Source organism: Lissotriton vulgaris, chromosome 11 (genome assembly GCF_964263255.1).
Source record: "Lissotriton vulgaris chromosome 11, aLisVul1.2, whole genome shotgun sequence".
NCBI classification, from domain to species: domain Eukaryota; kingdom Metazoa; phylum Chordata; class Amphibia; order Caudata; family Salamandridae; genus Lissotriton; species Lissotriton vulgaris.
The window spans coordinates 615,929,669-615,942,710 of NC_141699.1; the positions used below are offsets into that span (position 1 = coordinate 615,929,669).

The window sequence follows — 13,042 nt, forward strand, 5'->3', positions numbered from 1 at the left end:
TAATTTTCTTATGGAAAATTGCATGGGGACATTTTTTATGCCCCCTCCCCCTTTTTCAATCACCGCTTGAAAGATCACCCCTAAACTTTCCAGGAAGGAGCTGAGGAGAAAGAGACTTTTTTTGTAAGTTTCGTAAAGATTCTTCAAATTATGCCATAGTTATCCGAACCAAAAATCAGTTGCCTGTGGATATGTGATCCTACTTATAACTACCAAGTATATATAAAGATAGTAAACAAACAAACATACAGACATCCATAATGTTGGCCTCCTAAATCAAAAATGTATACTTCATAAGACCACCAGGGGTCGTATTACAATAAGTGCTCATGGGGTGCAACGGGCGTTTGCACCCGTTCGGCGCGCCCCAGGCCACTTTGGTATTACAGAAGAGGGCACAGATGCTTGTGCGTCCCCTTCTATAATACAGAAAGCGCTGGCGCACTGACAGTGCCAGTGCTGCTTTCAGAGGGTGTTCCCTCATTTGCATAGGGGCGTGTCCTATTCCTTTGACTCAGCGCCATATTACAGATGCGGGCGCTGAGTCAAACAAGCCCTCAGGAGGCTCACTGACAGTGCGCCATTTAAAAGGTGGTGCGCTCCCAGTTCACCTCATGACAGCAGCGGTCTGCAGGGGGTAAAGGGAGTCCCATGGACCCCCATACATCCCCTTGCAGGCGGGTGCAGTCACTGACTGCACCCGCCTGTAAGGGGATCTCTAAACCCCTTTGAAAGTGCAGGCGGGTGCCGCCTGCACTGTGAAAACACAGAGTAGCTGCTCCATGTTTTCACATGCGCTGCCCCCAGGGCACCGCAAGGTTGAGGCTGCTCTGGGGGCAGCACATACATTATAATAGGGCGCATTGTGATTGTTTGAGCCCAGCACAACTTTTAACTAAAAGGTGCGCCGGGCGCAAACAATCACGATGCATAATACGGCCTAAGATGAGTAAATGAATCACTTTCAAGGCAGACCTTTACTGCACTTCACACACAAACAGAACATTGTACAATTCTTCTTCTGAATGTTAATTCTATTAGCTCTTCTGTTATACTTATGGCTCCCAAACCATTATAAGGGTCTTATACATGTTTTTGTTTGTGTATACCCAATCCTCTTCCACAGCACATACATGCAACAACTTTCTCTGTATGGTACAGGTCTGACACTAACCTGTAAGGCCAGCTGCTTCTGCTGAGAGAAATGCGCTCCAAGACAAGAGGAAGAACAGACCGGTTTCCAGCATAGGGTGCTCACAAAGCTTGGTAAATTTAGTCAAGTGAAGAAAAGCAAGCTAAGGAAAATAAGTGTTGTATTTTAGGTAAACCACATAGAAAAATATTACTACTAAAAGTAGATTGGAAACCTCTCTAGAGTTGTATCCAGTTTAATAAAATGCATTCTTGCCTACTGGCTTAGTAACAAATCCCTACTTTCGAAGATACCCACTTTCAGCATTTAGGGCCCGATGTAGGTAATCCCAGATTACCGATTCTTAAATACCGAATCATACCGATTCGGTATTTAAGAACTGTAAGTTTACCGATTTAATTACCGAATCGGTATGATTCGGTAATTACCGAATCGGTATTTACCGATTCGGTAATTGCCATTCATTCCTATGGGCCTGGAGGCCCATAGGAATGAATGTCAATTACCGAATCGGTAAATACCGATTCGGTAATTGGTGGAAACATAGAAGGGTGGCAGGGTGTCACTTTTACACCTTTTTGCACCCCTCAATTGTGCATGGGTGCACATGTTGCAGACATACATGCCCTTAGGGCATGTATGTCTGCAACCTGGCACTGTTTTAAAAGCAAAAAAAATGCTTTTTAAAGGGTTTTCATTATTTACCACCAACTTCTAGTTGGTGGTAAATAACGAATTCTTAAACCCCTGTAGCACTGATTACAGTGCTACCTACATGTCAAAATACTGATTCGATAATTTTACAGAATCGGTAAAATTATGGAATCTGTATTTTAACATGCCCCTACATCCCAAACTTCAAATACCGGTCGGTAATGGCCGAAATCGGCCGTTACCGACCGGTATTTGCCTTCCTACATCTGGCCCTTAGTAGTTAAAAATTACAGATGGGACATTGAACAATCAACACAAAAATATTTTAATTGACGTGCATCGAGCCAACAGTTCAAATTGTGGCAAGGTCTCATTGTCAGTTTGACTGGCCTCCAAATGCAGCCCTAACTCAGAAAAGGAACAAGGAAAATGAATGTGCATTATTTTTACTTCTTGTTGAACACAGAAAGAACCAAACATTATAGGCATAAGGAAAACAAAGGACTAATTTGATCTCATATTGTGTTTACTGCTTGAATAATAAATGGATTCGCGGTTCAAGTATAATATCTTGATCCTTTTGTCCAAATCAATCTGTTTCCTTTTTTATCATACAATCATAAAACATAATACAAAATCAACGTTTTATATTTTTAAAGGTTATTCAATATATTATGACTTCTTTGTTAACGTTCCTATGACTCAGTTAAAATGATTTATTAGCAATGAAAGGGTTTCATATGCATTCAAGACCCATTTCTCTAGATTTGCCCTAGAACAAAAATCTTTCTGTGAAATGGACTGTAGCAAATTCATTTCGCTCAAATCCGTATTATACAAACAGCAAAAATCAGTGGAATGGCACTTTCGCTGTTTTTATATGAATACAAAGTTTCTGTGATATGGCTTTAAATGGATCTCTGTACTGTTCAGTGTTTGACAACCCCAAACGTTGCAGAATATGACCTAAATATGGGCACTGACAGCAGGTGACCTTTAAACGTTGTGAGGCTTAATGCTTGGCTCAAATCCCAGTGAGTGAGCCTGACTTCTTCTTAGAGGGTTGAGGGGGGTCCTCTCAAACTTACATGCACTCAATCTTACTCTCTCATTCTCACTCAGTCTTACTCAGATTCACTTACTCTCATTCTGACTTGCACTTTCTATTACTCGCTGAGTCTCTCTCGATCTCACTGACTCACGCGGTCTAACGTATTCTCATTCCGACCCATTCAGTCTTACTCATTCTCACCTAGTCTGAATTATTCTGATTCACTCAATCTAACTCACTCAGACTCACTTGTTCTCAATCAGTCTCAGTGATTATCAATCATTCGGACTCACTCAATCTTTATGTGACTCACTCATTCTCACTTAGGGGCCCTTTAGGATGGCGGGCGGATCGCCCCGCCACCGCCGGCCTGGCAGGGCGATCCGCCCGCCATCCTTGCTGCAATGACCCTCGCCATATTAAGATGGCTGGGGGGGTCCGCAGAGGGCGGAAAGACCGTCCGCCGCTTTTCCGCCCCGGTCGATTTGCGGCCGGGGCAGAAAAGGTTTAATATGGTGGCGGTGTCTATAGGACACCGCCAGCCATATTAGTATGGGCATTTGTCAATGCCTTCTCTGCCGCCATGGAAAGGCATGCGGAAACTCCCTGCGGTGGCCCGTTGCGGGCCCCCAGGGACTCAGGGGTGGGTGGGGGATGCACATGGGGGGTACCTATGGTACCCCCCAGCATTTGAAAGAACAACGTGGCAGGCATCACGTGGTGCCTGTCACGTTGTGCTTTGAAATGCACGACATGTATCTTTACCATTACGGCGGGCGGTGCTTTCAGCAGTGCCCGCCGCAATGGTAAAGATACAGGATGCGCCCGCCACTGTGGCAGGCGCATCCTAATCCCATGCACGGGACCCCCGCCCTTATGGCGGGCGGTCCCTAGTACCGGGAGGATGGCGGACGGGCAAAGTCCGCCCGCCATCCTAATGGGGGCCTTAGTCTCACTCAGCCTCACTCAGTCTCATTCAGTTGACTCATTCCCACTCACCTAGTCTCATTCAGTCTCACTTAGTCTCACTCATTCTGACTAACTCAGTCTAACTCTGACTCACTTTGACTCTGTCAGTCTCATTGATTTTCTGGCTCCCTCAGATATACACACACCCTATATCATAGACACATCCATACACACAGGACAAGTAAACACTCTTTTACTTACTTTGCGACTTTCACAGGTCTTATTTGGGCTCCTGCAGTTCCATTTACCCTTGGGGCAGTCACACAGATTTTTGCTTCCAGCACTGAAGCATGAAACTGAAACCTCTACCCTAAGCAGTCACAGGTTACAAGTTTTCGTTTCTACTCTTTCGCGTCACCCTTTCACAACTCTGTGAGGAGTTGGGAAATTGTGTTGTTACAGACAGATTGCCATGTAGCCCTGGGCACTGCAGGTGTAACGCTGCAGAGCCCATGGTTACCTTTAGGAGTGACGCTTTAGCCTGGCACAGAAGAGGGAAGCACTGAGGCATGGCAGGGCCCCAGGGCCAGGACTGAGATTTCACTAGTCTTGGACACATTCTCTGATGGCTGGTGCAGGCGCCTCCATGCACCTGTGGCAGCCATCAGACAGTGCGACCAGGGGCGGTTCTAGGCTCATGGTGGCCCTGGGCAGGGAGCGTAGGTAGGGGGCCCCGGAAGAGGGGGTCCGGGCAGGGCGGAGCACGGAGGCCAGTGAAGAGGGGGGATCAGGGTGTTTGGAAGTGGAACAGAGCCAGAGGCCACCAAATCCCAGGGGCCGCCACACAAATATGTATCCATCCTCATAGGATTATTATATTAAGGATATATATTGGCGTGGTGGCCCCTGGGATTTGGTGGCCCTGTGCAGGTGCACAGTTTTCACATGCCTAAGACCGCCCCTGGTGCGACTAATTGCCTCAGGCTGTTGCTGGACCCATGGAAGGTCAGTATTTTTTATTATATCAAAAGTGGTTCATAGATTATTATTCACTCTTAGTAGAATAAAAATGAGCCTGGAAAAAACGGTGTATATCGCCCTGGAGCCCGTAAGGTAGAGCCACTAGTGAATGTGTGAAAAAGAAGGGCAAATGGAGCAATAACAGCAGTCAAGAGGCAGCTGGACACATTCATATTAAAAGGTGAAATGGAAGATGAATGAAGGTGTCTCAATGTACACAATCCTTAAAAGCATACACACCATATTTAGTCCTCTGGTTAAAGTCAGGCTACTGTGCTCCTCACAAATAACCCTGACCATTTGGCATATTTCAGGCAAGCATCTTAATCCAATTCAGGAGTGCCCAACATAGGCCCAGAGGACAGGATCCACTCCAGATTTTCAGGATTATTTTACATAGTTGTCCTGAAAAGGATCCAGCACTCGGGTTTCTACCTTGTAGATGCCTGTGCTAAGCTAATTACTGCACTGGAAAGGTAATGTAAGGTACCTAAGTGGGGAGGAAGCAAGCCTGGACAAGGTGGGACACAATGCTTTTTATCCTAGAGTGGCAAAAATTCTTAGACCAAGACATTGGCTGGTAATTACCTAGAGAGCATTGTGGCATCATACCAGACAAATGTTTTTATCTTCACCAACTGAAGCTGTGAACACAGCACAGCATTTGAAACACGTCCCATGATCGGAATAAGCATTGGCCAAACCAATAAATATTGCCTTTCTGACCTACTGGGTTTGCCAATACCTTTGAGCCAAGCTGTACAAAATCCCTGATGCTGTGCAGCTTGTCTAATTTTTTTTTAAAGCCTACACGGGCATGCCAACAAAATTATGCTCAACTTTTTCTATTTTTTTATTTGCTGATCGAACCCAGAACTGCAAATAAAAAGAAAAATGCACAAAAAAACAAAACCTGCATGGTGGGTGGAAGCAACACATGCGAGATCGCAGAAGCAACACAGGATGAAAATAGGTAAGGAAAGCAACACTGGGGGAGGAGTGAAAAAGTCTGGAAGTAAAACAAAGGGTGAAGGTGGGGGAGCAACAGAGCGGGCACGGGGGAGTAAACGGGCAAAAGCAGAGTAGAGTACAGAGGGTGGGGAAGAAAAGCAAATGGGCAAAAGAGAAACAACATTTTGCTGAGAGGGAGGAGAAACACATGGGTGAGAAAGAAACATGGTGGGGGAGCACAAGAAGGCAAGTGTGTTATGGAGGGGGAGAGCCACACAGTTGAGAGAGAGCATCATAGAGAGGGGACGAGAAGCATGCTAGAGACACAGCTGGAAAACACATGCCGTCTCGTCGCCAGGCATAGATCAAGGCTAGTTAATGGCATTGGAAGACAGGTACATGTGGACCTTGTCAGGAAGCAACAATTTCCGAGTATTAACAGCATGATTTTGGATGCATGGTCACTAGCAAGTGTCTGAATCATAAGGCTCAATGTTGAGAACTACTGTGTGTGATGTTAAGCCAATGAATAGTACAACTGATGAAAATAGTGAGTTTGTGTACCTATGATAGCCACGGTTTGCAGTGTGACTGTACAAGAGAAAGTAACCGGCTGAATTATACATAACGGTCACAACTTTAACTGAAGTAATTTTAGATCATAGACTACATAAATGGAGTCTGTACATCAGATCTTCGCCTTGTGATGTGGTGTTTCGATGTTGTTAAGATGTGCCTATGCATTGCTCTTATTGGTCTTTCACTGTACATTTGCCACAAATTCCTTTACCTCTAGCGGAGCTGTGCTGATAGTCGTTTGATTGGAACAGCTGAGCGGCTTTGCAGACTGGCCACTGCTGTTCATGTGAACCCACCACAGAAAGTAGGATTGCTGAACACCTTGACTGCACTACAAGGAGCGTGTATCATGATGTGTTCACTGTATGTATTTTAATGTGAGTGTGGTCGGAATTGTTTTCTTCTAACTTTGAAGTATAGTATTTGAGTTGAAGGGCTGGCTTCAAAGGAGTAAAATAGTAACTTAAATAAGGTTAACAGATGATTGGACATGCAGAATGCAGCACACATACATAGAGAAAGTAACAGAGGCAAATAAAGATATTTCTCCTCGTTGTGCCTCACCTGGGATGGCGCAGCTTTTTGACGCATTCCAGGGTTTATCACTGATGGAAAATATGGGAACGCACAAAAATCCATGGATGGATGCAGGGGAACACCCATGCTCCACTCATTGAATGCCTCCCTAGGGCATAGTAACACAATTCAGCGATTTGCACTGTGTTGAATTGCTCTGGATTTATCAAGTCACATGAGGCCACGCAAGGTGGCTTTGTGTCGCTTGATAAATCAAACTTAGGAGTTGCGTTGCTCTTGCGCCCTGATGCGTGGCACATGGGTGATGCAACTCCCATATAAATATGCCCATAGGTCTTGACTACAGTAGTTCATAGACTGAAATACTAGACTGGTGTATTGTGTTACTAATGACATCAATTATCCAGTGACCTTAAACTTAAGTCCCACTAGTTCCTGTGACTCAAAGCTCAGACACAGCAGAACAGTACACCCAATAACAAATGAGAAGGAACAGTTGAGAGGACAAATAAATGCACAGTGTGTCATGCAGTCAAGAAAGCAGTGAAGAAGGCTTTCAGGTGCAAGCTTTGCAGTGGTTTGCGAGCGAATTAAATCTTGAAGTTATTTTTCAAACTACCCACTAAATCAAACATTATGCAAAAAACTGGCACACAGAACATAATAGCCCAAGGCAAAATAAAAAATGTTTATGACTTATGCGTTGATCCTCATATCAACAGGGCAGGAGATCAAGGAAGTAACTTAAGTAAGGTTAGCAGATGACTCATAGTATCTGGGACCCCATTCTCCTTAACTGGAAGGACCCCATTTTCTAGTACTGGACTTTCAAATACTAACCGAATGCTTTCTGGGAGTTTTGGTCTTGGTTTGTATGAATGAAAGCAGCTAGGCTCTAGTGCTTGACTACAGTGGCTTATAGAAGAAAAAACTATACTGATCTATGGTGTTCCTGATGACATGAGTTACCGATTACCTTAAAAATAAATCCCACCAGTTCCTGTGAGTCCAAGCCTTACAATACGTCCAGTACCGAGTGGGGATGATCTGTAGGGAGGACAAACAAGTGCAAGGTGTACAATTCAGTCAAGAAAGCAGCGAAAAAGTCTTTCACAGACAAACGTTGCGGTTTTTTGCAAGCTAATGAAATCTTGATTTTGTCTTTCGAAGTTCACACCAGATCAAACATCATGCAAAAAATCTAGCACACAGAACCAAGCCCAAGGCACAGTAGGAAGAGTTTCAGATCTTTTCACCCCTCTCGGAATGTGGGTGCCAGTCAACCAAACCGTGAAGGATATCAAAGCTGTGACAACAGCATATGCCGACCCCATGGCAAACGATCCAGCGAAGATCCCCAAGAAATTCCCAACAGACTGGAAGAAAGCAGCCGCATCAAACGTATTAGGGTTCTCCTTGGGACTGTAGAGTGATATGGAGCTGCAAAGGAGAGGAAAAATTAAATGTGATAATGTGAGTATAGTTGTAATACTGACGTCAAAGTACAAAGTCTCGCGCATGGCGTTGCCAGCAGCCATTCCTCGGGGCTTCTGACATTGTACAAAAGACAGCGAGGCAGCATCGAGCGAGGTCACTTTCTACCAACAGTTTCTGGCACATCTGACAGAAGCTCACGGTCGAGGAACATTTTTATGCTGTCATTAGGAATATTCTTTGAAAGCAGACCTGACAAGAAAACATGGTATGTGTTGTGAGGAAACTGCGGGGGCGGAAGAGGAGGTTGAATTATTTATTGCCCTTGCGTCTGCCGCTGTTCTGTATCCTCACAAGGCAGGCGTGATTCTCGTTTTCCACAATGGCTGATGCAGCGAACAGCATGCACAAGACGTACAGCAAATACCTAGCTGTAAAAAAACACCGAGCCCTTCTCTGCGGCAGCCATTTTGACAACAATACACACGTTAGAAGTTGAAACCAGTTAAATGCTGTGTGAATTAATATATTTGGTGCAGGTGTCAACTTCTGTCGCAAGCAGGGGGTCTTTTCCATCTTGAAAGCCAGGCAGCTTCATCTCAGGAGTAAGATAAGCTACATAAAATATTACAAAGGCCAATGTCAACATACCCGAACAAACAAAGTCAAGCTGTTTAAAATGGCATCAACAGAAGATGAGATGGAAATAAACCATTGCATTGCGCTTGGGGTGCACCTACACTCCTATGCAGGAGGGAATTTTGAATTCTGGGCATTCATTTATTAACTTTGGGCATTGTGATGTATGTTACATTTTGTGTAATTCAGGTTGTTGGCCACTTCAGTACATTATACGCTAGTGTATGATCAAAGTTGATAAGATACCCAGTCAGTCAGTCAGTCAATCACTTTTATTCAATTTTTTAAAAATCACAAAAAGACACAAGATACAGATCATCAAAAAGGCAATAAAATACAGCAATAAAATACATACAATTATAATAAACAAAGAATGCGGATAAAAATTTCATGTTTAAAATGAGCATATTTCATAGGTTCAATAAAAACAGTGTTTGCAATTATTTATTTCATCGTTAAAAATTTCACGGTGACAATTTAATGCGTGATCTTAAAAATGGAGCACTGGCACTTACTAAGATAGTTCAGTTATAAAAAGTCTGTGCCGTGCATTGTTACGCTTCTTGTTTATACGAACTCCTGCCACTAAAAAGCTTGCTACATGAAAAGTTACGCGTGCACTGGACAAAAGTTGTAAAAACAGGAGCGCTGGCCTGACCTGTAAGAAGCCAGCCTCCCGGAGAATTGGTAATAAGTATTTTTTTCTAATTGGTGCATAATGTTCGCAAAACATGTTAAAATGTAATGTGTCCTGTAGTGAAAAATGATCGCAATCACAAGGACTTGCGTTAACAGGAGTGTCCCATGTAGCATAGGAGCCCTTAGTGTGATGGCTTTGGTTGAAAGTCTGTGGTTCACTGCTGGGGTTTTGTAGCTCAGGAGGCATTTGTTTTCTCAAGTGGAGAAGAGTTTAGAGTGAGTGAGCCGATAGCCTATAGTGGAGCCTGTATGTTCATCGGTGCTTTGCACCGCAAAACCTGTCATCCTGGGGGCTCTCAAATGAGGGTGAGGTCAGATGCTTTAAAAGGGCGATTTTCTTAAAATAAATAGAGGGAAAAAACATATTTTCAGGGTAATGCAGATTTGCAAAGATAGGAAGCTTTCATAAATCTATGGAGGTATGTTGCTTTTTGTGAGGGAGGCTATTTTTGAAAATAGCCTGAAACACAAAATGAGGGTAAGCTAACAGGTTATGCTGTTGAGAATCCCCGGCCTTCAGGGGTCAGAGGCTAGAATGTAAGCCTGACAAGAAATCTTTGCTCTGGCATGCATGGAACAGTGTGTTCTTTAGTTAGAATTAAATACACTCTGGAAGCATAGTTTAATAAATACATCTCGCCCTCACTAAAGTATAGAGTTCTAGATTAAACCTAGCAAGCCCAAGGTAAAAAACACAATCTTTGCTATGAATTCAAATTAACACATGCCCAGAAGAAGTCAAAGCAGGTCATAACATTAAATACACTCTGCCAGCTTAGTTTAATACATTTATCGCGCCCTCAGTAAGGAGTTCTCGATTAAATCTAGCGATCCCAATATAAAAAACACATTATTTGCTATGGAATCAAATTAACACATGCCCAGAAGAAGCCAAAAGCTTTCAAACATTCAAAAGGACGATTATTTCAGATTTCTCGCACCCTGAATTGTTTTCTCGTCCCGCGGTTCTCTAAGACACGTTAGCTCGGCGCCTGTGTTTACTTAGCATTTGCTCCGCCGCAGCAATGCGGCGAGCTCATTTTCGGTTGAGTAATAACCAATTTCCTTCACAAAAGAGAATGCGAATTATTTTTCAAACACTGCAGTTCTCTGTTTCGTGGACATTTTTCTGAAATAGACGAGGATGAACATTGCAAGCCTGGCAGGTATGAGAGGCTCTCGGCTCTTTACGCTGATGACAGGCTGAGCGGCGCCAAGGCCTGTATCTCTTCTAATTGGGGGACTCACAAACGCCTTGCAGACAAGGTACACTGAGTCACGCGTCTACCTAACCTGACAAATTCGGCGGAAGGAAGTGCAGGTCCTCGAGACGCTCTATGAGGCAAATACTGTGTTGTGGAAAGGCGCCGCTTTAATTCATATGAATTTAGCTTTGCATGCTTTCTGAAACGCACACAGCACAAGAACACAAACAGTTGGGTTAGGAACCACACAATATTGAATTAGGAGAGAGGGTGTGCAGCACAAACCACTGAGACCGACTTTGTGTGAAAAAGGCCGCTTTATTGGAACAGATGCACATCACATATAATCATTGGGCCTTTCGCCTTACAAAACTAAAACCTCACTTTACAAAGATGGTCACCTATGTTAAACTACCCCCTACCCCTAAATATCTCTCCCTCACAAAACATAATCCTGCAAGTCTCTAACTCCTCCTGGGCTGGTCTTCTGCAATTAAGTCCTTTAACCTGCCATACAGTTTTCAGTGGCAGCCGGAAATGTTAGGAGAAGGGTCGCATGGAACACACACACATATCCACACTCACTCACACTCATGCATTCACATGCACGCGAACACACATATCCATTCACAGCACTCATTACCAAATACTCAAACATACATGGATACACAAACCAAACATTAATAAAAAAATAAAATCACACTTACCTGAAACTCTGCCTCAGAGGTCCCAGGAGAGTTGGGACTACCTTCCCCTATTGGTTGACCTTAGGTCAGCGAATGAGGGAGCAGCAGTCCCAACCCTCAGAGGTCCCAGGAGGGTTGGGACTTCTGCCTTCCCTTTTTGCCTGATTCAACGTCGTCACAGAGCGGGATGGAGTCAGTGAGACTACTGACTTCGCCCCACCCCACTCTGTGACAAGGTGTCACCGATTGACACTCAGCCCTGGGCACTTCAGAGCTTAAAACTGATGTGCCTAGGTCAGAGGCAATGAGTGATGTTCCCCCTCGTCACAAGGGGAAGGGACTCGAGCACCTTTGCTGAGCTGAGGAGTTCACAACCACGGGACCTGTGACAGCCTCAGCCCAGCAAAGTTCATCTCAGGCAGTCAGGAGCCTGCGCATTCAGCGCATGTCTAGCTCCTGGTTATCTGACCTGAAAATGAAGAGTGTCTGTCAGGATGATCTTTGCTCAGCCTCACAGACACTCTTCTTGAGGGGCAAAAGGTGTGGCCGCTCAGCCCTTGTGGACGGGCTGCGGCTGACAGCTTTACTGCATCTATTTACCAGTGTTTTTAGATACTCTTGGAGCCGTAGGATTAATCCAGTTAGTCAATCCCCTACCCATGAGGCCGGGCACACACTGGATGGTGTTTTTACCACATCTCATGGGCTTACAGTGAAAGAAACCCTTCCACAGACGTGTTCAGACCACTCACTAATCAAGTTCAGTCTTCCATGCACCACAACGGGACAGGCTGGTACTACTAAGCCACCTGTATCTTCTTATAAAGCATGGAGTAAAGTAGACAAAACTATCCTTCGCACCCACCTGGAAAGCTCATCACCTCAACTTCAGGGCCAAGTGGATTTAGCGGTCACCCATCACACTAACTGGATTCTTGATGCAGTTAATACATCGGTACCTACAAAAACAGTATCCAGAAATAGAAACACCCCTTCTGCCCCCTGGTTTTCGGAAACACTTGGGAAAGAATAACAAAACCTTCGCCGAATGGAAAGCCGTTGGCGAATAAACTATCATGAGTCTGAGAAGAAGGCATATAGGTTGGTTTTAGTAAATTACAAAAACTTACTTATATCAGAAAAAAGGAATTACTTCACACATCAGATTAAGACAGCCAATAATTCCTCTAAGGAATTATTTTCAGTATTAAACAAACTTACTCTACCCTATAAGACAGAAAAGAAGGGCAACCAAAAGTTCTGCAATGATATTGCTGCAACGTTCAAATGTAAAGTTTTGAAAAATGTTAAAGTCTTTACCAGGGCCCTGCCTTTTGGTGCCAGTGAACGGTCCAGACCTTGATAAAAGTACTCTGCTTACTTTTTCCCCCATTTCCTCGGAATTAGTAAAAAAGCTCATAAACGAAGCCAGGTCAGGATCTCTTTTGGACCTGTGCCACCAGTATTTCTGAAAGAAATAGCAGATCTGGTGAGTCCTGAGTTCGCTGATATTTTGAACTCCATG

General features: G+C 44.1%; 1 protein-coding gene across 1 annotated transcript in view; it reads right to left on the bottom strand.

Moving 5' to 3' along the window:
* Positions 1 to 13,042, bottom strand: part of SLC9A9 (solute carrier family 9 member A9) — a 3,064,289-nt gene that overhangs the window by 2,203,095 nt on the left and 848,152 nt on the right. Inside the window, exons 7-8 of the mRNA XM_086943725.1 lie at positions 8,156 to 8,294; positions 1,175 to 1,280 (exon numbers count right to left, since the gene is read on the bottom strand). Coding sequence (XP_086799851.1) covers positions 1,175 to 1,280; positions 8,156 to 8,294 — 245 coding nt within the window. The remainder of the gene's footprint in view (positions 1 to 1,174; positions 1,281 to 8,155; positions 8,295 to 13,042) is intronic.